This window comes from Periophthalmus magnuspinnatus, chromosome 24 (assembly GCF_009829125.3).
Source record: "Periophthalmus magnuspinnatus isolate fPerMag1 chromosome 24, fPerMag1.2.pri, whole genome shotgun sequence".
In the NCBI taxonomy this organism is placed as follows: domain Eukaryota; kingdom Metazoa; phylum Chordata; class Actinopteri; order Gobiiformes; family Gobiidae; genus Periophthalmus; species Periophthalmus magnuspinnatus.
Genome location: NC_047149.1, coordinates 3,556,003 through 3,581,639, shown reverse-complemented (window position 1 = coordinate 3,581,639; position 25,637 = coordinate 3,556,003). Strand labels below are relative to the sequence as shown.

The 25,637-nt window shown below is 40.9% G+C and overlaps 1 protein-coding gene across 1 annotated transcript; it reads left to right on the top strand.

Moving 5' to 3' along the window:
* On the top strand, nucleotides 1-21,969 carry zpax1 (zona pellucida protein AX 1). Its single transcript, XM_055232435.1, has 21 exons — nucleotides 1-110; nucleotides 2,480-2,556; nucleotides 3,158-3,253; nucleotides 5,224-5,348; nucleotides 5,990-6,133; nucleotides 7,972-8,070; nucleotides 8,890-9,051; nucleotides 9,710-9,806; nucleotides 10,384-10,601; nucleotides 11,802-11,958; nucleotides 13,453-13,661; nucleotides 14,855-14,972; nucleotides 15,775-15,983; nucleotides 16,646-16,760; nucleotides 18,403-18,572; nucleotides 19,524-19,642; nucleotides 19,746-19,873; nucleotides 20,267-20,453; nucleotides 20,754-20,895; nucleotides 21,683-21,812; nucleotides 21,876-21,969. Exons 1-21 carry the CDS (start codon nucleotides 91-93, stop codon nucleotides 21,944-21,946), a joined length of 2,793 nt encoding a protein of 930 aa, XP_055088410.1. The 5' UTR covers nucleotides 1-90; the 3' UTR covers nucleotides 21,947-21,969.
* The last annotated feature ends 3,668 nt before the right edge of the window (nucleotides 21,970-25,637 follow it).

Below are 25,637 nucleotides of genomic sequence, written 5' to 3'. Positions count from 1 at the left end.
GTGCATTTTAGGCCCCGCCCCCTGAGGAGCTGCTTTGTCTGGGTCTTTCTCTTCTCCCTCTTGTTCGACGCTGCTACTTTTGTCTCCAATATGAAGTCCCCTGGCTACATGTAAGTCCCTAAACACACTTTATACTGTATGTTTAAACTTTTTCTAATCCTGACATGGTTTGGTTTTGCAGCACATGTGGTGGTGGGTGTTTTTCTGGCAGATTAAACACTGATGTAACGAACTAAAGGTGTCTACTTTTAAAAGGAGACACTATAGGCAAAATACTTTGGATTTTTGATGTCTGAAATATTGTGCAAAATTTGAATTTTCAATCAGATCTAGTTTATTCAAATACTAAATGAGGTCCAAAATCCTCTCTGTATATTTTTTGTATCAAATATGTAGTGGTGCAATGTGAGAGTTGTGAAGTACTGGACTTGAACTTTAAGTACATTTAAAGTGGCTACTTTTTACTTGGCTACATTTGAGAGCAGATTCTGTGCTTTCTACTCCACTAAATTTTTGAACTGAATGAACTAATGATCTGAGACCAGCTGAAAAGGCTGAGGGTTTATTTTTAACATGATCAAAAAAAGCTAGAACAATTGTTTCTCAAAATATCATCAAAATCACTACATTTGAAGCTTAGTAAGATCTCAAAATCTGTGTGAAAGTATTAAAGTCCTTTTTAAAAATGTACTTGGAGTAAAAAGGAAATCTGCTTGAGTATTTTATTGTATTTTTATTCTGGTATCTGTACTTTTAGTTAAGCAACAGAACTGAGTACTTCTACCACTGTCCAAGTATTCTAAAAATGGTCATTTAATTTTTTAATATGAAAACATTTTTGCTACATTTTATAGATGCAAACAAGTTTCAAATTGCTAGCTCTACATTTAATCTGTTCCTATTCAGATCAGCTGCTCGTGTCAAGGACGTGCTGTTAGTGCGCAGACAGGTTGGACTGTCATTTCACTAAAATGCTGTTAATATTTGAGATGCGACTAAAAATCTCACCAGTTTTTAAATTTGAAACTGAATCCTTCAATGCAGATATGACACATTTGGAGCCAGTCCTGTTGCCCAACTAATGAAAGACAACACTTTTATTTTGTTAAATTAAGGTTTTAATCTGTCAGAAAAATGTCTGTCTTGTGCATATCTTGTCCCTGCATTTTGGTTATAATTACTACATCCTGTATTTTTGTACTTCAACTTTTGAAAATAGAAAACTGAAACAATCACCAATGGTAAAATCCCACCAAAAACATGAACCTGTGCATTTTACAGGTCCTATATTATGCAAAAATGATTATTGTGAGCTTTGAGCCTTATGCTGTTCCCCCCTCAAAAACAGACCTGGAGTCGTTTTCATTCACACATGTTTGAGTAACACTGTCTACATCTCCAAACTTCAAAATGCTCTGTTCCACCTTGTGACGTTATGAAGTGGTGGCTTTCAAATTTGCGTCTTCTGTAGATTGGTAATTCCAATGTGTTCCTTTTTTTTTTTTTTTTAATTAGTTTATTTGAATAGGGACAATGCACATTAATCAACATTTCTGTAAATGCGCCAGTATTGGCTATACAGCTAGTTTCCAACTGCAGTCCCTATGGCAAGATGTAAAATGCCACCACAGTTTGAGAGAAGGGTTTGTGTGTTAACCATGTGAATGGAACAAAACTCCAGTTCTGTTTTTGAGGAAACGGCATTAGAACAGATCAGACAATGTTGCAATATGAGCCCTGTTTTTGTAAAATTTTGTTACATTCCCATTTTCACTAACATCGTTATGTCCTATGCACTTAGACCAGAGGTGTCCACAAAGGGCCACAAACCAATGTAAAATGGTGCGTTTAACGGTTTTTAAAAGAACCATTTTACTGTTATAAGACTTAAGATTATTTTTAGGTCTGTCACAATGCAGTGTGATGTTAGAGGTAGAATCTCTTCAGTTGGTAGTAAAAATACTTCCTGATCAATTGGGCCAGTTTAGGAGGAGACATGAGGGCCAACAAAAATTGGTCTGAGGGCCGCATTTGGCCCCTGGGCCGTAGTTTGGACATCCCAGGCCTAGACGATTGTACTTCCTGGTTGTGGACACTGGCAGCAGATGTGACATGTAGAGGTAACCCCATAAGCGTTACCTAGCAACCATAATGTTAACAGGGGCCAAATGTCAGTTTACATTGGCCTCATCAGAATAATTGTGTGAGACGACACCTTTTATTTAGTTAAATGTGTGTATATACTGGACTACACTGCAAGGAAATGCAAAAGTGGATACTTTATTAGAATATTAAATTGCGACTGTTACCAAACCTTTATACACACATCTGCACCTGTTTTTATATGGACTTGATTTTTTTTCCCCCCCTGTTTATATTGCATTTTAAACAGTGCTCATGAAAAAGCCCAAGTGTTTTCATTGGGTTCCCCTGTATAAAGATGAATGCCTCACTTGTCTCCATTTCCCTCTCGTTGCAGTTTGTTGTGGAAGTCGCTGGCCGCAGTGATTCTTGTATGTCAGGCGAGGCCAAACTTGAAGCTCAGTTCACAGACAGGTAAGAAACCGTTTGAGTTGCGGTTTAGTTTATTCCACATTTGTCTGGGACCATGTGCAAATACATTAATACTGTAAAAGAGCCCCTGGACAGGTGGACACACTTTAAAACGCACGCGTCATTACTGTTACATCACTGGTAGTTTTCAGATTGTTGAATGTGATGTCATACACTCAGATGGAAACAAGAGACAATTTTCCCTTTTGGTTACGCTGTACTTTGCCATGAAGCGTCCAAAAGGTAAATTCACAAATGTTGAACCTGATAATGGGTCTAGTCATAGAAATAAACTTGTATTACAACAAAAACCTGCATTATACCTATATACATTTTGGCTGCTCCGTCCGTGGTGTGTAGAATGCTGTGATGTCATCTGAAACCCAGCAATAAGACCAACTTTGTTCATAGTCCAGTGAGTTTCATCTGGTCTCCTGATTATTGCCTGTAATGCCTAATTCTAGATGGATGTGAGATTTGCGCGCTCATTAGACAGCCTCTTATGTCAGGCTGTTCCTCATGTGACTTGGAGAAACACATGGGATTGTCATAAAGCTGATCTTGCATGTTCTCGTGTGATACTGTCTAATACTGTTTTTTGCAGGCAGTGGTCTCAGGGCCGAGTGTTTGGGGAACCTAATGCGCCTGTCGCTGGATAAAGCGTTGGCAGTGGGCAATCAGCTGGAGGTGGAGGCCATCAGTGAGTACGCCAAAGCATTTACAGAGGGAAACGTGTAATTGAATGTTTTTACTTGAGTACAAGTAAAATAGCAGTTTGAAAATTTGATCATTGTGCCTGGATTATGTGGTTAAGAGGTGAGAACATTAAAGGGCTTACTGAAACATAAATCAAACAGGAAAACTGACATTTCCAACTGCTAAACTATTTTCTTAAGGTGAGGGTATTGCGCTTTTAAAAAAATTAAGCCTTCTATGATATAAATTGTTCTCGTCAAAAACATGCCTGAGGTTTTAGATGCCATGCATTTTGTTGAGTAATCTAATGGTCTCTCCTGGGCCCTATGCAGACCCTCTTTATGGTTAGCAGTACAAGGCTCTGCCCACAAGCCTACGTCACTCATACCATCACACAATTCTCTACAAATTGAAAAAAACATGATACAAAACTGTACACAGCAACTTAACAATCCTGATGTGATGTGCAGTAGTTTCATTAATGAGATGCAGCCGATTGTGTTATAGTGACTCTGAAGGGGGAGTGACTTAAAATATTTTATAAGTTTCACTTCCCTTTTTGACAGTCTCCCCTCCCTTTGCTCTCTGCGTTAATACACTATTTCGGCAAATGTAGCATTTTCAAAACAAAAGGTTATGTTAGTGGACCTTTTTTAAAGAGGGTATTAACTGCTATGATTTTTGAGGCAAACCCTTCACCAAAATGTTAGTTTGAGATGGCACGACAGTCGTCTTTTGTTTTTCTTCTCGGCCTGAGGTCCAAACTTGAGCTCATGAGTTCTAATTTTTTATACTGACTAAATGCAAGAGGTAGGCTACAATTGTAATGCGATACTGTGGAATATTCCAGGCAAAAGTCCTTGGCAATCTGAGCAACTTTCTCAGAGAGTCCACTACATCAGTTTCAGTGCAAAGTGCATTTGCATACTATCTTTATGAAACTGACTGCAGCTGGGACTCTAGCATAAAGTGCAGCAGTCTTTTTCAAAAAGCTCCTCCTGCCAAATGAGTTATGAAATATGAACAAAAATGTGACGGGCCTAGTTTACACACATGGTATGATACATAGCTGAAGAAAAATGGACGATAATGTTGAAAACAAGGGTTTTTGAGTCAGTGCCATAAATTAAAGGATAAAAAATATGGTTAAACAGACTGCTGCAGTCTGACATTTACTGCAGTCTATGATGATGCATAGAATTTATTTATTCAGCTTTCTGAGGCTCAGATCTTGTGTTGGTACAGAAAAATGGCAAGGAAAGTCCCGATGATAATGACCCTCATGTTGAACAGTGACGGGCTGAGTGTAAACCCACAATGAGCTGAAAACTGGTTTAGTTTAAAACGTCCACGTGTTTAGTTTTCTCAGACCCTCAGCTGACTCTGGCAAAAGGTCGACATAGGACCAGAGCAGCTGAATGATCCAGACATTGAGATGGCAGCTTTGAGTGAAAAGGTTGACCCGTGTGTAAAGACATGGTCATGTAAGGTTGTATGTCTTTGTGCAATGCAGATCACTCACACTGTACACACACTATACAGTATGGAAGCTCCAGCAACAATACAGGTAAATCCATTCACAATAAACTGTACCTCCACAAACTGCCAACAAATGTGAGTTTGCTGTGCCTTTTTAAAGCACATAGCGCCCTCTAGAGGTAATTGACAAAATACATTTAGCCTAAAGACTGACCCAAACACCAGCTCTGATGCCACATGCTTCAAAGTTTAAACAAAGCTGTGTCAATTTGGAATAATCAGCCTCCATGTTTAAAAGGACAACCTATTAAAACAAACAACTTAATGAAATTGTTCACCCGTTTACCATTTCAATTTTTTTTTTTTTTTTACTGAAATGATTAAATTTGTTAAGTGCAAAAGCCACTTAAATGTTCATGTGTCTTGTGGAGCTCTGGGAGAATGGTTCTTACTGTGATAATCGGAGTATCCATGCTAAAGATTTGTGTTGTGTAGATGGCAGTCAGCGCGTGCTGCTCACACCCGCCCTGGCTGCTCGCTGTGGGTACAGTATGGAGTCTGACCCCTGGGGCAACACCCGGATCTACGCCTCTCTGCTGGGCTGCTACGTCCACAACACTGTGAGCTCATCTCCACATCAACACAAGCGTTGTTTTTTAAATGCTGTTCATCAAAAACGGCATAAGCCCTTTAAGCCAAATTTCCTTGTCACCAACAGACCTGGAGTTTTGTTTCATTCACATGTTTAACACACTAACCCTGCAGATTTGGGCTGAGTGCTTCTCTGACTGAAAACGCTCTGTTCCACCTTGTGATGTCATGTGATAATACAGGAAGTGCTACTGTTTTTAAACTCCATACACCTTCAGTAGTTTAGAAATTCCGGGTTGAAATGATTCTAGTGAACTAAAGTTACTAAAACTGCCACTTGACATCACAAGGTGGAACAGAGCATTTTGAGCTTTGAGTAACACTTTATTGTTCTGTAACATCTCCAAACATGGGTGAATGAAACAACACAACACCAGGTCTGTTTTTGAGAGGACAACATTTTAACATGGCTTAAAGCTCACATTACACAAAAATTGACTCAAGAGTAAATTGGATGCCATCATTCAACCCCAATGACATGATTACACAATTTCTGAAGCTGTTGTAAGGAAATGATTTCACTTGTTTAAAGGTATGTTTTCTGCCTGTTGTGCTTTAGGATACTATGAGTTGGGTTTTGCTTAAAGTTTGTATTTTTTGCCTGTTTTAGGATGACACTACGTTTGAGCTGGGTCTGAGGCTGGAGATGTTTAACTCCATGTCTCCTGAGGTAATCTCTCACGATGTGCAGCAGACCTGCAGCTTCTCCCGCTGGGCCCCGAGGGAGGTGCTCTGTGACCGCAACTACATGGAGGTATGGGATCCACCTACACCAGCACTGTGGTTTAAAGACTTATTGTGCTTGTCTGCTTTATACTTGTCCAAATTATAATCTATGAAGGCCCGTGGATCATTGTTACATTTTAAATTGCAATATTCATCTAAAAGAAACAAGTCCGCTAACTTCCACATTAGACAACTGCAGTGCCCAGTGGGAGCTGACATTGTGACGTTTACAGCAACAAGCCGTGCAGTTGTGAGCGCCTCTTTTGCACTCTTTAAATGATCAGAGACAATCCCTCTTCATTTATTGGGTTGCAATGAAGTCATAACATGAAGAGCCCTGGTGAAAAACGATAATGCAAATACAGTATGGATTATTTTGGATTTAAGTTTACGGAGTATAAAAATACTAGAAACGCTTGCAGCAATAACACCGTTTCAACAGTAGCAGACGCAAGTCTGGTGGCTGCTTCTACACAATCGTACTGTGATTCACTGGGCATGTTTAAATTTGCCACGATCGAGCTTGGGACTGGTCACATGCCTCCGGGCAACCACAAACCCACTCAACAATACAGTGAATAACCAATGTCAGCTGCTGTTACAAACCACCACATATTTACAGTGAACAGATTACAGTGCTAAAATGACACACTCGCAACACCTATGGATGGCTGAAGATCACTAGTGGGCAACAAATTTTTTTTCACCTGCACCAAAATGTCCACACAATGTTGTTGAATCCTACGAGTATCACCAATTAAGAAAACTGGAGAATAAAGTGCGTTACAGTGGGAGTGTACCTGTTGTGGTTAAAAACAAGTGTTGATCAGCAATATGGTGTCTTGAAAATAAGCCAAATAAGATGGATTGATCAAACATGCTTCTCATTTTGAAGAATAGGTCTGATTTTAAGTAGGTGAATATGGTACAGTCAAGAGGTGAAACGCATGTTTTTTTTTTTAAATTTTTGGCTGTATAAAAATGATTATGATCAAATTTTTATTAAAGTATCAGTCTCGGGTGCAAATATACAGATTAGAATCTGATTACCTTTTTTCCCCACCCACCACCCTGATGGGCATATAGACAAAATGAATACAGCCAAAAATCTTAATGCACTGTGTCCCCCTTCCCGTTTTGAAGAGATGGGTGTTTAACAGTGAAATGATATTCCTATATCCCAAATGTCACACAGCTTCCCTGGTCTCACACTATTGCAGATACATTTATTAAAAGCCTAGCATGAACCTGAAACTGTTACAACTTAAGGGGGTAAATAAGAGGAACTAATATGGTTAAAAAAGGTTAATGGGTCCATTTTAAACTTGCATTTGGAGTGATTAGTGTATGTTTAAGCGATCTTTAATTTTCAAGACTCCATATTGCTGATCAACTCCTGCCTTCACCGTCACCAGCATAATCTGCTAGTGGGAGGTGCAGACAACTTCACAGCTCTTTGTTGTGGTGGTGTTTATGGAGATGTCAGCTTCCATTGGGCACTGCAGTTTTATAACTCAGAAGCCCAGCTGGCTTGTTCAAGCAATTTTGGAAAACTTTTTGGATGACATATTGTGCTTGTGTGTGCTCCAGTTACTGTATAACGATTATCCGCAGGTGTCAGATTAACTATTTAAAATGTGCAAATTATAAACTGAATGTTTAAAATTTCCTGACTGTAGTCATTTTAGCAGCAAAACGTACAATTGGTTATAATCCTAAATGGAACTCTTGATGCCACATATGAACATTGTGGCTCATCAAGAAATTATCCATGTGAAATTTAAAATCTCAGAATTACATTTAATTTAGACTTTAAGAACCTGTTAAAATAGATGGATTCTGGACTAATATTTCTTATCTTCTCAGGTGTCTCACCACATTCCTGTGCCTGACTCTCCGGCTGATCCCACAGGTCCAAAAGGCTCCAGTGTTAAAGATGATCCACAAATGAATGCCATTCCTGGGGTATGGAACTTTTGGTTAGGGCTCGTTTTGTCCAAAAATTTGCCCTGTAATCTTGTACATACAAGACTGTATTTGTATTCTGAAGATATTTTGAGTAAGGGCAAAATGTTTTTACATTATGATTTGGGTGATTTTCCATTTTTCTCCTGGGCTCAATCATGAGACGAGGAGTCAAAACTTTGTCAGAAATGGGCCCCGTTTTGCACATTTTGTCTCTGGAAGAACATAACAGTACCTTGATTTTGTTCTGTTGGCACAACTAAATGATCTGGGCTGAGAAAGGAAAGTAATAAAAGCCTAATTTAAGTCTCCTAGTGTGTATGGGAGGTTTAGGTGAGTACCTCATACACTTTACATCAAGAAGCATGTTTTTTCCAAACAAAATGACCAGGCTAACCTGTAGCGCTGCTTAAGAAACTTCCTCTCCTTGCTCTGATTGGCTGCCAGTATGCCAGGTCCTGCCCACAGCACCTCACACAGGGCAGAGGCAAGGCAGGAGCAGCATGCTGAAGAGAACATAATCAAAACTCAGATTTAAAAAAAATTTTTTTTTAGATGAGGCAACACCTAGTGCATTAAAAAAAACACTCACCTTTTTGCTAGAATCATTTGGCAATTCCATTGCAGAAATCAGCTCTACTGAACTAAATGTAAAAGGTAGCTTCGAGTTGTCCTACGTCATTAATTGGTCTACACCTCCAAACGTGTGAATGACCCTTGAGTTTTGAGCCATATTGGAATGCTGTCACCGCCTCATACCTGGAGCTGTGTTCTGCTTCAATTTCACTCATGGGACCTTTTAAAAATGTTTTCCTCCAGAGCTCGGCGACGGGCGGCATCTGGAAGCTGACATTCCAAAGCCCTGAGGTCGTGCCTATGGTGCAGAGGGAGGCTGAGCAGGCCGGGTACGGAGCCCACATCTCTGCCAACCGTCTGGTGGTCCGCAGCCCCTACCACAAACCAGAGACCTACTCTGAGGATGTAAGGCCCACTCACCCAAAATGGGGACTGTTGGAAATCCTGGACAAAAGTCAGCTTAGAGCACAGTGTGAGGGGTAGAGGTACTTCAGCTAGTATTTATAAGATGTTTGGATTAAATGCAAAAAAGATATACCAGTCTTTATTTGAAGACTGGGTGTGTTTTGCTTCCAATTGGTTAGAAGCAAAACACACCCACCCTCTTTTGAAACTATTAAATAACCAGTATTTAAAGGTTAATTGATAACCCATTACATACTTGGATTACCATATTATCACCATACCATCCTACCTCCATTTTGAAGGGGGTGCAACTTGGCACAGAAAGCAGAGAAACAGACCTTCAGAACCCAATCAGCATGTCCCACTAATGAAACTACTGCACTTTGTACACAGTAACTTGGCAAATCTGATGCAGTTTTGAATCATGTTATTGTATATTTGTGTAGAACTATCGTGTGGCAGCATGGAAGTAGGCTCTTTGTAAATGCCAAAAAGATCTTTATTAGTTACTATACTCTGCCAAAATATTTGAACATGACCTATATCAGTTTGTATTTAATCTACAATCTGAGGTCATAATTTCAGATTTGTAACGCAGAATCCCAAACTTCTGATCCACATCGTTTTTGAAAATTCTCCATAAATGTTCATGTTTCAGGTGGCAGGGATCCCCATGGAGGTGCTGCGGGTCAGTGTGTACTACAGCACTCCCACAGGGCTCAGCGTCATGGACATGTCTGCGGCCTGTCCCATTGGTGAGAGCACTCAGCCATGTCCCTCACCCAGTCTGTGCAAAGGACCAACCACTACATTTTTCCAACCTGTGAGGCTCTCTGGCGGGGAGAGAGTTGCAGCCTCACTCCGGATAAGTTTTGGAATTCCAACCACCAGATTAAGTTCATCGAAGCTAGCAGTTATAGGGACTAATTTGGCTGGAGCTGAACGCTGTGGGTGACATCACTGTCAATTTCTTTGCAGTCTATGGCCACACAGCAGCCCATTAATGGCTTATAAGACACCATTAACAAACAATAGTCCAGACATGTTATAAAGCCTGGAAGAAGCAGCAAATGAGGTTTAAAAGTTTTTTTTGCAAGTTTGCATAATTTCTATATAAACGATTTCATCTTGTCATTACACCAGAACACATCAGGGCATTGGGTGAGCATTTCATTAAAGGATTTCTAAATTCATCATAAAATGGACAATACAATAAAAATGAGCTTCACTTCTTGAAACTTGCATAAACCACAAAGCCTAGTAATATTTGCACAGTGTGACAGTACTGAGTCTGATTCACTGAAGTAACTGCACTTTTTGTCCATCCTGTAGGTGGCGTGCTGTTCACAGAGCAGCTGATCTCATGGCACATACCCCGTGTGGTCACTCCCCTGGTGGACAGTGGTGCCAGGATCCAGGAGCTGCACATGGGCATGAACGGGCACAGGCTGGACCCGAGCCAGCTGTCTGCCCGTGGGTACACTCTTATCACCAAGGACTTCCACATCGTAATGGAGATCCCTGTGGGCACTCCCGATGGCTACTATAAGGTAAGGGCTGAACACAATTCTGTACAAGCGTGTGCAGAATCATTTGGCTTCAGGACAGTTCATCTGCACCGTCATTGCTCGAGTGATTTGAGTCCAGGAGCAAAGGCAGGTCTGTCGTGGGTGTTTATTTTCTCAAGCTGCCACTGTTGCCCTGGGCCCCCAGTTTTGTCAACAGACCAGGTGCCAAGGTTCACATGAGCCCCACACCAATAATGGGTAAAGGTTCCAATTCTGGGCCCCTAAGATCCTGGGCCTGGGACAACAGACTTCTGTGCAAACCAGGGGAGTCGATAGAGCTGGTTTGTGTAGCATGTGCCCACCCCCCTTACTGTCATAACTTGAATAACCTTTATTTAGTTGAGCTAAATGTGAAATTACAAAGTACGAATGAGGTGTGAACAGACTGGTGTATTTACGCACAATAACATTGGCATACTAATGGTTAGTTTACATGCAGAGACAGTGTTTTAGTCTTTACATTGCCTGTTCAAATACACCCTGGAACTCAAATAGAAATCGCAGATGGGCAAACCTTAAACTTCCTAAACAGTTAGTAATAGGCTAGCTCGTGATGCTAATCTCAGTTCATTGTAGTTTAGACCAAGATTACACCACGACTAAGCCAGGTCTTATGGGACACAGCTTGAAGCCATGTTTAGGGCATAGCACTCATTGGGCCTGGTTAAGTTTTTTAAAACACAAATAATCCTTTCAATATGAATTTTATAAAATGGAATGGGCTTCACTTGACAGACTGCCAGCCACCACTGCTCCATAAATATACAAAATTGACACAACTTTAAGCGACTGCATCACCTCAGGTTTGTCTTTAGCAGATGCTCATTGTGATGGCGCTCTGAAGGGGGAGTGAGAGAGCAAGACTCAGCATTTTCAAAACAAAACTGAAACTTCTACATTTGTAGAAAATGAGTCAAATTGAGTTTGACAGTCTTTAACGTGGTAATCTAAATGTTACCAATTAATACCCCCTGTTGAAAAACAAGGTTATTTGGCTTTGATTATCCAATCCCTCCCTTATTTGGGTTTAAACCTAAAACCTCTAGCTGCAGGTGCTGGGGTTTAGGCAGGGACTGTTCAGATCAATCATGACTCAGTGCTAGTGCAGCCTCTGTAGCTCAGTGAGTGAATTCTAGCAGGAGTACCTGCCCCACTTTAAGATCCTGATGTGTTCTTTTACAGAGCCATGCCCCAGGCTACCAGTACCACGTGAGCTTCAGCGTGGAGCCCATGGTGGAGGTCCTTTGGAGGTCTGTTCAGAGCAGAGTAGACACCCACTACAAGGTGCTATTCCCCATCACCACCCCTCTGATGGCACGCCCCCCCCACGTCAGTGACCGTGAGTTTGGGTTTCCATTATTCCCCCTGCTGGTCATTTGGGGAGCCGAAAATGTTAGTGAGTTGCAGTGGCCTCCAGAACGGCCCAAGTTCTCCCACACGATGCAACCACAGGTTTTGAATTGGGCTCATGGATTGCATAAGTATTTACAATTAAGTGTCAAAACAAGCAGTTTAATAGTTCAGTTTTCTTAAGTCGGTGAACTCTTAAATCTGCTGCTTGCTACAGTAAAATGCCAGTGAAGCATGCACCAACTCATTTACACAGCAAACATTTCTAAACTTTTATGCAAGTTTCCAAAATGTGTGGAAAATCATCCAGAAAGTCATTTAGTTTGCTGTGTCTGCCAAATAACTTGTAGCGAACATGTGGCAGAAGGTGCTCTGGTCTGATGAGACAAATCAAACTTTTTCTCCACACGTAGCGTTTTGATTTTAGGCCAAAAACGAACCCTGCACATCACTCTGAACACACCATCCCCAACACTGTGGAGGCAGCATCATGCTGTGGGGGCTTTTCATCAACTCTGACCAGCTTCCCTGTTCCAGCTGAAGATGATTGGAGCAGTTCCACAAAGTATTGACTTAGCAAGGCTGAATACTTTTGCACGCTGCACTTTTCAGTTTTTTTTGGGGTTTTTTCTGGAAATGATATGTAATGTATAATGTGTACTTCACACTTATGTACCATTTTGTTACTTATTCACATAACGCAAATTAAAAAATATTTAAATTTGTGGTTTTGTGGCTTGCAAAAGTATTCATCCCCCTGGAATTTTTTCAAATTGTCAAGCCACTGTAGTTTCATACTAAATGCCACAAAACCATAGTATGTCTCAAACAGTGCTGGTAGATGTGCAAAGCTGCTGTAAAGGTCTGACTGGCTGCTGGATCCAAAGGCAAACCAACAGAAAACGGATCCGCACGAGTTTGGCACTCCCAATTTTAAATGGCACCACAGTGTTTGCTCTGTCAACTTTAAACATGTCTGAAGAGCTTGACCCTGAAATGTCAAATGACCGACCAGTTATGTTCTAGCAAAAAAGAATATGCACATAATTTGATTTAAAGTGCCTTTTGGAATTTTTTTTTTTGTACTGAAATCACTAAGATTTTAAAGTGACTGATTTGGCAGTTTAAGTTACAAATTTTCCTTCCTGGATAGAAATCACAACATTGCACTAGGAAATTCCATAACTGTTACTGACCAACAATATTATACACTTGGCCAACACTCCTGATTTACACATTCTACTGAAATGTTTAATTTGTCAGTTATGTGCAAATTGTGCTGAACATTTGGTCAGCACTCTTCCATATTTGACATCGCTAGGAACTCTAACAACTCCCTATTTGGAGGGATTATACTGAACAATTTGCAATAACTTTCAAATTATGTGTTTACACCAGTTAAAGTCAAAATGATAACCCTCAACCTGTCACATATTTTAAAATATATTGTAAACCTAACCATTGCCCCCTCACGGCCCCACAGAGACGGTAGTGGCATCGCGGCTCTTCTCGCTCCAGGTGGGTACGTTTCTTCAGGACGTGGAGCTGAGGAACATCACCTTCTTCACTGGGACCTTCTCTGTGGAGGAGTGTGTGACGCGAGGCTTCAGTGTGCAGCAGCATGACTACCCCAATGGCACACGCAGCTTCTCAGTCAGCCTGGCCTTCAGCGAGGACGTGGTCAAGAGACACGTGAGTCCAGCTCTAACAGTTTCTCAAATGTATGGGACAATTGTACTTTCAGATTTTAAAGGGGAGGAATTAAGCTTTGATCAAAAACATGCCTGAAGAGGTTTTGGATATCATGGATTCTTGACTAGTTAAGCGATATATCCCGGGCCCAATTCGAACCCTCCTTATGTTTAGGTTTTTGATGAGGGGCAATGCTATAGCAGGCTTGTGGAGAATTGTGTGGGAGCATGTGTGAGGTGTCCTGTGGACAGACTCACTCCTACCTACAGCTGTATGTATTTATCACAATGTCACATGTCTGATCACTTTTCCCCAGATTGGTGTAGGGCTCATCTAGCAACAGAGAATTTACAGATTCCAGTATGAGGAGCAGTAAAGCTGGAAAATGCTGGTTCTAGGCATAGCCATGTTAGGATCTAAAATTAGAGGTACTCAAGACGCATTACGAATCATTTGTTACTGGCCTTTAAACATAGTCTTGGGTAATGGAGGATTACAATGTGGCACTTTTGAAGTGTGGGTAAAAATTATAGTTGCCTAGGTTAAAAGTTGAGATGAATCTTCCATTAAGTGGTTGATTTTTGATTCAAAAACACAGATCTTTTCCATATTGTCCAGCCCAAAACATTCCTGACAGGTCTGTAGAGGTCCAGTAATGCAGCAGTCAATTTTGAGAAATGCTCCTCCAACTGTGAAATGGACCTGCTGTATGCACAGGAAAACTGCACGATGCTCACAAATCAGTTTTGCATTCCATTAACTGCATGAAAAGTATTCCCAATACAATAATTGAGCTTTAAGCTTTAAAACACAAATTATAAGGTCATTGGTCTTGGCTGGTTCAGGGTTTGGATCCAGTATGACTTATGCATATCGCATGTAGGCCAAGCCATTACTGAATTAGAAGTTGAAATTAAAAATGTTTAAATTATTGAATAACAAATGCAGAAAATATGTGATCCTGCAGAAAACAAATCTTGGCCCTAAAAAGTTCAGCATTTGACAATGAGCCAAAACATTTTTTCCGACAAATGCAGCATTTTACCGTATTCCACACAATCATGCAATAAACCCTGTGAATGAGACCTGAAACAGGTCTGGATCAGACCTGAATGACTGAGGAGTAAAAGCCTTTGCTGTGCCCCCTGAAACAAATATTTTAGGTTGTTTGCTTCTGTATCTTGCTCTTGTAGAACCCAGAGCCCCTGGTGACTGTGTACTCTTTGCCCCTCACTCTGGGCTTGGTGGTGCAGCCGGAGCTGTCACCCTTCTCTGCGAGTGCCGAGCTGCAGGCCTCCCTGCACGACGTGGGTGAGTTTAGGACAGACTGTATATGGAAATGGCTAACTTGTTAGCTGGTTCAAATGGGAAGTGAGCATGGACACACTTCTGGTTCCCCGGGAGGCAGTTTTTCAAACTCTGCGCCCCTCTGTAACCGCTGCTACCAGACTGGTCATTTTAGTCTCAAAATGTTCAAAATCAAGATATGAACAGTGATAAATTCTTTCAGAGGTGGCTCCCACTAGCGCTGTAAATCAAACCTGTTAAGTGCCCACTCCCAGCTGTGCTGGTGTGAAGGGGTGTTACCTTCAACCGCCTCACTCCTGATTAGTTGATACTTTGGTTGCTATTATACTGCCTCTGAGCTTCGATTGGCTCAAGCTGAACACTATGTCACCCACATTCGAATGGGTCAATTGCTACATTCAGAAGGGGAGTCCCCATAGGCTGTATTGGGTTCTAAAATAAAGACCTGTAAAAACATTCTGAAATATCTCAGATGAAATAAAGCACCTAAAATTCTTTGGATAATGACAGTAATATTTACATCAGTCTGCCTTGATATGGAGGATCATGGTCTATGTAGTTGCCACTGTTTTTGTTTTGGTTAGTACAACAAAACAATGGATTAGAAGCTTCTTAAAAATGAGCATTTGACCGTACTATTTCAGCTATTACAGCCCTACAAGATCGTCATAAATTCGAGTAACAAATGGGAAGGGACATGTTTGGTCCTTTTCTAAAAACACTTACGTTGATTAAAGCATTTAAACTTAAGCAGAGAAATCAAGTAGTTTTTGTTTTCCAACACTAACCCTCTTGCTGTGTCCAGTGCTGCCAACTGTGTCGGGCAGCTGTGACCAGGAGAAGTTCCACATCACCGTTGCCTATGGAAACCAGGGCTCTAACTTTGAGACGTTTGAGACCCTGGTGGGGTACCGGGTGCTGACAGCAGAGAGTGCTGGGAATTACCACTTCAAAGAAAATGCCACGCACTTCAACTTTGAGGTCCTGTACATGGCCCAGGACACGGCATTTGAGGTACAGACGTGAAAACATTTGAAAGTCATGTTGAATAAATTTGGGTTTTAACACCTGTCAGAGCTCTAAAGACAAACTTGCAATATTACTTTAAAATTACAGATTGACAATGATTTTAGTATGTAAGGATTTCATAAATCAAACCACTTAAAGGTTCACTATTTAATGTCTATTATGCGCTAGTCTCAATTGAGATGTCTTTAATGCAATAATGTGGAACATTCTAGGCAAAGATGACATGGATAACTATGGCAGACAAAAGCATGGCACCCAGAGATTGTTTGAAATGAATGACTTTATTTATTCATTTAATCTGCCCCTTAATGGTGCAACAGCATAAGTGCAATGTGTCACATCTGTCAGACTGTGCTAATGGCTACAGTGGTTCTGTTTTCCCCCCCCCCCCCCCCCCCCCCTTTCCAAACATGCATGAATGTTGCATGTTTTAAGTTTATCTTAAATGTTACATCTTAAAGTTGTTTAACAATTATAAGATTCAAAGATTTTTTTTTTTATTGCTCTCATGGCCTGAACATGCACTGGATTAAGGCCATATTGTGGAGCATTCCAGGCACAGCGATAATTGAAAGGATGCATTTTTTTTTACATTCAAAGTAAATCCTGACCTCCATCCGTATTGTGTACAATGTTTCCTGATGCAGGTGCTGGAATCTGACTCGGTCCGAGCAAGACTGGACATCATCCTGTGGGACCCCAAAAACCAGTGGACTGTGGGTGACCTGTACCTAGCCTGCCACTTCCCCCTCACCACAACGCGTAAGTAACATACTACTACTACTACATCTGACAAACACGTGTAAGCTTTAATATTGACCACTATATAATCAGAATCATCAGACTTATTGCCATTATAACTGTCAGTGAACACTTCAGTGTTATGTTCTTTGAAGAAAGTTCCTAGTTTGAATACAAAAAATGTATGCATGCCATTATATGTAATAGGTAAAGTAAAAATAAAATGGTCAGAGGTAGATCTATACAAACTGACACCGCATTTAAACCTCACATTATCTGACCACCAAACATAAACTGTGCTGGTGGTGCTAAGAGCTTACATGTTAGTCAAACTTTAAGCGGGGGTCAGTGTATGACACATTGGCTTGGTCTCTGGTTGGCGCAGCAGAAATACTTATTATTCCTCTTTGAAGCACCGGCCTGGACAGGGTCCTGGGCCAGTGATGGTGTGGGTCAGTCAGCACTCTCCACCTTTGCTATTTCGGAAACGATGGGTGTGAGCAATTTCCCTTTAACACATCCTGGGCAAAGATCTCAATGTTGTGCAATCCTTTGAAAGAAATTGTTTTTCAATGCGTGTGCAGACAGTTGAAATGTGATGGAAATTTAAGTATATTTACACAGATTAAAATGCTTTTAGTCTGACAGGTAGAACAGTTTCCTGTGGGATGGAGACACAGCCTTCACACATGTAAATGTCTAACAATCCATTTGCGAGGCCCAGTAGGTTTTTAAATACGGAAAATTACACTTCTAGACAAAAAGTAAACCTTTTCTATCAGAACACATGGCTGTTCATCTTCTGTGTGTTGGTAAAGTGGAAATTAAGACATTCAGTGCACCTCTTCCCTTGAATAATTTGGTAAGATCTTTGAATACTTCCATTCTGGTCTCAACTGCACCCTCAAACAGCTGATTGTTCAGTGTATAACTCCTTGGTGTGTTTATAAAACTTCTGCTAAAAGTTGTCATCTCAGATGTGAGCCACAGAAGCCAAACATGCTCCTATCCCAGTTAGTCTCCCAACAGCAGTGTATCTCTGACCTTGGCAAAAGAGCGCAGGCAGACACGCAATCTCTGCTAATGTCAACTTCATTGCTCTTTTGTGATAAATCCATTTTCTGTTTGTATGTTAACATCAATATGTGACAGTGGTAAAAATCTAATGTGTATTTTGGTTGATGTAACTATGTCAAGACAAGTGATAAAGGACTGCTAATAAAGTTTTGGAAAGACGGTATCACTTAAAAGAAAATGACTAGATTTACCAGCACTGGAAGAGGTAAAATGATTAAAGCAGTAGGAGCAAGGATTGTCTGGTCATGTGAGATACAGGTGGCTTCCTGGTTGTGTGCAGAGTGACCTTTGACCTACTCCACTAACCCTGTGACCTTTGACTACACACAATTGCTTGTAGACTTATTAAATGCTGTTAAGTGATAGATTTTTTTGGCATCAATGTGTACATTTTCTTTCCTTGTGAAATATTTGGTTATTTTGATTTGTAGACTGTTGAATTAGTCATAGGAGTGTTGCATTTGATTTACTGCAGCTCATGTTTTTCAACAATATTGTATAATTGGAATATATACATTTTGATGACCCTTCAGAGTTATGTCAGTGGCATTATTTTCAATATCTCCTACCTTTTGACCCCTTCCAGAGTGCTTCTCTAATGGCACGATGACTGCTCTGGCCGTGAAGCTGCAGTCGGTGCCTGGTCTGGAGCTGGACAGGCTGAGGTTGAGGGATCGCAACTGCGGACCAGTCAGCACCACAGAGCGGTCAGCCCTTTTTTCCTTCACTGTGGACTCCTGCGGGACCTCCAGGACCGTGAGTGCAGCATATTTGCTGCTAATCGGGGATGTTTTAGAGGGGGGTATTGTACAAAATCAGAAAGCTCATTGCCTGAAAAGGTTTTAGAAGTCTAAGCAAATGTTTAGCAAGTTATAAAGCATCGTCTGTCTCTCCTGGGCCCTTTTCAAACCCTCATTACGATTAGCTGCAAGATTCTGTGAAATGCTCCGCCCATAAGCCTACATCACCCATGCTCCCACATGGCACTTGTGGCAGTGTTATCACAGCAAACGCTCTAGTCTGACACCGTGTCCCCATCCCCTCCCTTTGAAGGGGGAGAGACATGGCACAGAGCAAAGTGAAACTTTTGAAAATGCTGTTCACCAGAAAACATGTTTACTAACAACAAAGGTAACATGGTGATCCAAATGTTTAGATGCCTACAGTGTCTAAAAAGGGGGCATTTGACTTTTGTGGGGTATTGACTTTTACTGCCTAAAATTAGTTCCTTATTGAACTTTTCATTTTTGCTGTGGTCCAAACTTATTCTTCAATTTTAACATTCCTAGTACCACAGAATTCTCCTTGTTGTGACCTCAATGTTTTAAAATTCAATTTAAAAAAAAAAAATTGTGTGCAACTTTCACAAATCGAACTGTTTGCGAGTAAAACCGGTTTATATTTACAACAGGTTTTATCCCAAATATGAAAAAAAGCAGAGTAAAATGTGATTTTCATAGTAATTTTCTGAACATTAACACCAAAAAGTGAAATTCTCAAGTCTTGCATCTAGACCACAACATTAAGGCATGTGGTTTGAACCAAAGTCAAACCTCCCAGTAAAAAGACCTGAGCTGATCAATGACAAAGATTCAATTCCTTCCAGTTATATAGGCCTTGCAATTAGAATTCAACTATGGTCTAGATTTATTTTCATACTGTATTTTCATGGCAAAGAATTTAATTTGGCATTTTTTGTCTTCTGAGTTTTTGGACAACTACATGTTGTATGAGAATGAGATCAGCCTGGACTACAGCACTGGGGTGTCGTACCCTAAATGGGACAATAAAGTGCCCCGGACCTCCCCTATAGACCCAGAGTACAGGTACAACCCTCCCATTCTCACTCCCACCTTTCACTCTCTCTCGCCCCCCCTCTCCGCTTATGTGCCCATCTCAAACCCACATCCTCTCCTCTATTCTTCACAGGCAGAAAGTCTCCTGCTACTACAAAGTGCATGGGAGAGTCAGTGCAGTATTCGGACACACTCCGGGCAGCATTCCAGCTGCAGAGGTTGGGACGGGGCAGCTGCAGGTCCACATGAGGCTAGCCAAAGGTGACCAGAAAGAGGGTCTGGGGGCTATAGTGAACTTTAGTCTACCAAGTGTTTCTGATTACAAACCTGGCTGCAATCAGGGTGGCCCTGGGTGATATCACATGGTACTTGAACTTGCAGCCCTCACTGGAGCCATGATGCACCCTTTTGTACATTCTAACCTAAAAGTGGAACTATGTGTGGTCAAAGCTTTGTGGTCACTGTTGTGCCCCTGGGCAAGGCATTTAACCACTGTAATTTAATACAGGAAAAGTGAATGGTGTATCGCTAATGAAGTATCATGATCAGCAAATACCACAGCATCAAATTATAAAGAACCTACAATATACCACTGAGTGTCTAGGAAAATGCACATGATTCAAATTGCACATCTTACACAAGTATCTTTGTCAGATTCATCCTATGGGTGGTTCTATGGACCGGAGGACTTCCCTGTGCCTAAGGTCCTCCAGGAGCCTGTGTATGTGGAGGTGTCCCTGGACTCCTCTGATACCAGACTTGAGCTGGTACTGGACAATTGCTGGGCCTCAAGCAGCCCGGACCGGAGCTCTGAGCCACGATGGGACATCATTGTAGACAGGTGAGCCTGTAGCACTTAGTTGGTCAGGGGGATGAGTTGAGGGAAGTGGGATTTGGAGGACTTGAGGGAGAAGAGGTTGTTTCTGGTTGGTCAAGTTTATTTGACTGATGCCACTGCATTTAAGAGGCTTGTGACGTCACACTCACCTTTCCTGTGATTAGTGCTCGGCGCACAATCTGTACTTGAAAAGTTGAATGTTGAGTCCCACTTTAAAGGCTGTGAATTCACAATATGATGTCCCCACCAAAAACAGTCCTGTTTTGTATATGACAATGACCCAGAGTTTGAATGTGTTTGTAGCTGTGCGAACCTGGAGGACCGCTACCTTACCCAGCTCCTCCCTGTGCAGAAGGACTCCAGTGTGCAGATCCCTGCTCATGTCAAACGATTCTCCATCAAGATGTTCACCTTCACACGAGAGGACCAGGTTCTCCAGGAGCAGGTGAGATGGTCATCTTCACACGAGAGGACCAGGATCGACTACATATCTTGACAGCCTCAGACATACTGACTCATTTGTTTTTATTCCTTTTGATTTACTGAATGAGAAAACAATGTAACTATTGGCTTCAGTGTTTTGTCTTGACAACTCCCTCTGATGTACAGACATGAAATGACACCTTTATGGCAAAGATTTGAATCATTCTTGGTGGTAAGCCCGAGGGCCACTCTGTACATGTACAACTGTATTCCCATCCATCCCACCAATACGTTTATATAATCTGCACAGTGTGAAAAGGAGTGGACTCGAGCACTCCCTTGAGATGCACTGGTGTTCAGTGTGATGTTTAAAGTGTGGGGACCGAGCTTAACTGGGACTTGTTTGGGGGGGAAAAAATCAATCCAATTAGAGAGGGGGCTCAGGTGGAGCTTTTTAAAAATATTTAGGGCATGATTGTCTTAAATGCCGAGTTGAAGCTTCTGATCTAGATGAGATATGCTACAGTATGGATTGCTGCAATGACAGTCAACTGATAATTTCCATTATGAGATTGTAATTGACACTAAAGGCCATATTTTGGACACCCCTGCATGGTTGTCAAAGATTAGGTAGAGGGCTAAGCAATGAGTTCAATAATTTGAGCGAAAACTAAAGTGACCATCAAATATATGTGGCCGATAGGGTGGGGCCCTAGCCTGAATAAAGGTGCTAGTATAGTTAAAACATGCTCAGTTTGTATGATTCACTGAACTCAAAGAGCTGCCATTGACTTGATCACTCTCTTTAGATCCACATTCACTGTGATGCTGTGGTCTGTGACTCCAATGACCACACAGACGGTGCCTGCAGGGGGCAGTGTGCTCACCCCAGGGCACCTACACATCCAGGAGTGGACGGGGCCAAAGGCAGAAAGAGGGGTAAACTTTACTGTAAAACATAGAACCTCAAACCTGTGGCAATCTAAACTGCTTGTTTTTCAGAGCGGAGCAGTGCGCAGACCTCCTCTGGACCTGTCCTACTGCAGCAGAGCGGTCGTACACATCCCTCTTAATAAACTTTGTGCATTTTAACTGCAGTGTCTGTTTTTGTCTTCACTTGAACTTTATCTGGACACGGCACCCTGAGAGCACTGGACCACAATTGAGTGCCTGTCACCAGTGGCAATAGTGATATCAGCAGCTGTAGTACTGTTAACAAATCTAAGACATTTTGAGGTCTTAAATCCAGGCTCAAATGTGTTAAGCCTCATGAAGCATCAATTTAAAGACTGTTTTCCTGAACGTACAGCACCAACCAAATCTACCCATGTACAGTTACAAGTCCATGTTTCACCAGTCCTAAACATTAGTAGAAAGACTATTAAATGTAGCCTAATGAGCTATATTTTGTTCGAGTGTGGCGCTTTTAAAATTCAGCTGGCCATGCAGCGAACGGGTATCAACATAGAAGCATTCATACATGACCAACAGCTTTGATCTTCTATCATAAATGGTGCTCTAAAGCAAAACTTGCCAATTTCAATGAACTTTAACATCTCAATGTCAAGTATTTAAGTTGATTCTTACCCACACAGGTGTTGGTAACCTAGTGCTACGTTTACCCAACAAAGATGGTCTCACTGAGCATAGCTCAACAAATGGTGTGGTGCTAGAATCAAATTGCTCTACTTTCCCTGAAGGTACTATAATAGAAAATATTCCCATGTGCAGTAGCAAGTCCTTGTTTTAGTGTACTCTTAAAACTTAGAAAAAGTACAGCGACATGTTCGTTCAGCTCAGTTGGTTAGATCATTGTGCAGTTATTCCAGGGTTGTAGGTTTGATCTCGGTATTCAATACTAAGATGTTTACTAAAGATCAAAGCTGTTGGCCATGGATAAATGCCTATCCCAAACCAAAACTTGCCAATTTCTATTGGCCTGATGAAATGGATCTTTGTGTAAGTGCGACACTTGACAGATTTCAGCATTGGGAAGCATCAATTTAGTTTTCCAACCAGTAAAACAGACTACTGCACTAACATGCCATATTTTCAGATTTTGCATAAAGTGGTGTGAATAATGCCAAGGTTACAAGTTCAAGCCCTCTATAGGCCAGATGAGTTTGAACATCTTTGTAAAGGTAAATACTTGGTTCAAATGCAACATTAACATTTTTGTCTTCTTGCCAATCAGATGTACATCTAGTGTAAGAATGCCAAGTTATCCAACAAACTGACTACTAAATTCCTGGGAATATATTTTGATCTTTGTTTTTTTTTTTTTTCTGTTTTTTTATAAACCAGCTCAATGTTTAAAATTTAAATTGTTGGCCTTCTTTAAAATAACACATGTACTTCCGTTCAAAACACTGACACCATATCACATTGCAATAATTTAGGTGAGTCTTTAACAAGGGTCTATATGGACCTTTCCTACTTACACTGCAAAACGGGTATTGCAAAAGCTATAAGGGCAATCACCTGGTCCTTTCCAGACTCCAAATTCACTCTTACACAAATATGGCAGCCTGAAGCTTTCCGAAACGAATGTATAACCCAATGTATAGTGTGGTCCACTAAACTGTCGATTGTGACCTTATCCTACTGCAATCATCAGCACAACACAAGGAAAAGTGCTTATTAAAAGGGAAATTTAGAAAGTTAAACTACCAGCTTTAGTGTCTGCTATAGAGGTCCACAAATATGGAATGAATTAAGCATTGATATTAAACAGTCTGCCTCATTGCATTTTAGATTTCTTTTAAATATTAAATTACTGTAAAATCTGTGCAGCTCAAGTTCTTCTTGAAATGAGGTTTCTCTTTGCTTGTGTCTATGCATATATGTATTATATAGATATGTTTTTGTGTGTGTGTATACACACACACACACAGACACAGAAAGAACCCTGTATTTAAATTGTATTTGCTCTATTTTAATGTAATTTCATTATTGCATTATTTCATTATTTGCATTATACAATTTTTTTTCTTTCATTTAATTATATCAGTATACCTCTTTCTGTTTATATTTTTTTCATTTATTTTTCTCTTACAATTTTCTGCTTTCATAAAACTGCATGTCAAACTCTAATGGCAAAATTTAACAACTACTTGCCAAGCCATCAAATAGTTTGTCTTGAAATTGAATTGAATTGGCATGAAAGGCCCAAAGCTACTGGCCATGGATGAATGCTAACAAGACAAGATTGAAGTCATCATTTTTGGTCCACAGAAACATAGAAAGTGTCAGCAGTCACCTCCAGTCTCTCTCTAAAACCTTCAAATCAGGCTAGAAATCTAGGTAATAATGGACTCAGACTTGAACTTCAACAGCCACATCAAATCAATAACATCTGCAGCTTTTTACCATCTAAAAACATGTCCAAAATCAAAGGTAAACTGTCACAGCCAGAGTTAGACTTATCCTGCATTTGTGTCCAGTAGGTTAGACGACTAACGTCCTGCTCACTGGCCTCTCCAAACGAGCCTTAACACAGAACAGTACATCCAGAACACTGCTGCTCAGGTCCTGACTAGAACCAGGAAGTACTTCACACATGTGTCCTGTGCTCAGGTCTCTGGCTCCTGTGGCTCAAAAATAAACTTTAAAGCAGCTCTGCTTGTGTGTAAGTCTCTCCATGGACCAGCACCAAAGTACATCTCCGAAATGTTAGTGCCATATGAACCATCTCACACTCTGAGGACTTCAGGGACAGGCCTCCTACTGGTCCCAGAGTCAGGACTAAACATGGAGAATCGGAGTTTCAATTTTATGGAGCTAAAACCTAGAACAGTCTTCCTGAAGATGTGAGACAGGCCTCTGCTTTGACAATGTTTAAATCCAGGCCCAAAACAGTTGTGTTTATCTGTGCATACGACTAAAAGGGTTTTATTCTGCACTTTTCTGTTTTAATGTTAATTTTATGATTATTTGTGATTATTCATGTTTTGATTTGTGTGATTTTAATGTCTGTCTTATTCTGTAAAGCACTTTCAATTACCTTAACCTTGTGTGCGAATTGTGCTATACAAATAAACTGGCCTTGCTATTATCACAAACCTCGCATTTAACAAAGATTCATTTCATGAGGTCAGTTGAAATTGGGAACCAACGCATTTCGCATTGCCAGTCACAACAACAGTAGCAGTGTTAGTACCAATACTACTGCTGCTTGTACTGCTAACAGCAACAATAGTAGAGCCATCAGCAGGAGCAGCAGAATTAAGAATAGTGACAGTAGTACCATCAACCTTCGCTGTAGTAGAAGCAACAGAAGCAGAGGCATTGGTACAGTCAGCAGCAGCAGTAGGTAATACTAAGAACAGTAGAAGCAATAGTAATGGCAGCTGCAGTGGCAGTACTGCCAGCAGCAACAGCAATAGTACCAGTAGCAGCAGCAATTAGTCAAAACTGCTGTAACACCACCACCACGTGGCCCAAAAGTCATTGACAGTTGAAAAAAAATCTGTATTCTTTTGTTTTTAATTTATTTAATTTAATTTTTAATGTATTTATTTTTTTCAGAGCATTTAGAACTACCCTTCCGACACTGATATGAGCAAATATAGCACCGAGAAACAAACCCTCATTGTACAGTGGTACCTCGAGGTACAAGAAATCCAGCGGTGTTACAGAGATGCCCCAAGAGTAAATGCCATTAAAGGAATAATAAGTAGTTTTCAAAGACAGGGGGCAGTATGTGATCTCCACAGACCTGACTAGTCCTGATTTCTTCATGTGGGGCTGTCTTAAAGAAAAGGT

Bases quoted from the DNA above. Each gene is read 5' to 3' on its own strand.
- zpax1 (XM_055232435.1), top strand. From the start codon at position 91: ATGAAGTCCCCTGGCTACAT. The intron at 111-2,479 runs GTAAGTCCCTAA...CTCTCGTTGCAG, and splicing joins ATGAAGTCCCCTGGCTACAT to TTTGTTGTGGAAGTCGCTGG. The intron at 19,643-19,745 runs GTACAACCCTCC...TATTCTTCACAG, and splicing joins CCTATAGACCCAGAGTACAG to GCAGAAAGTCTCCTGCTACT.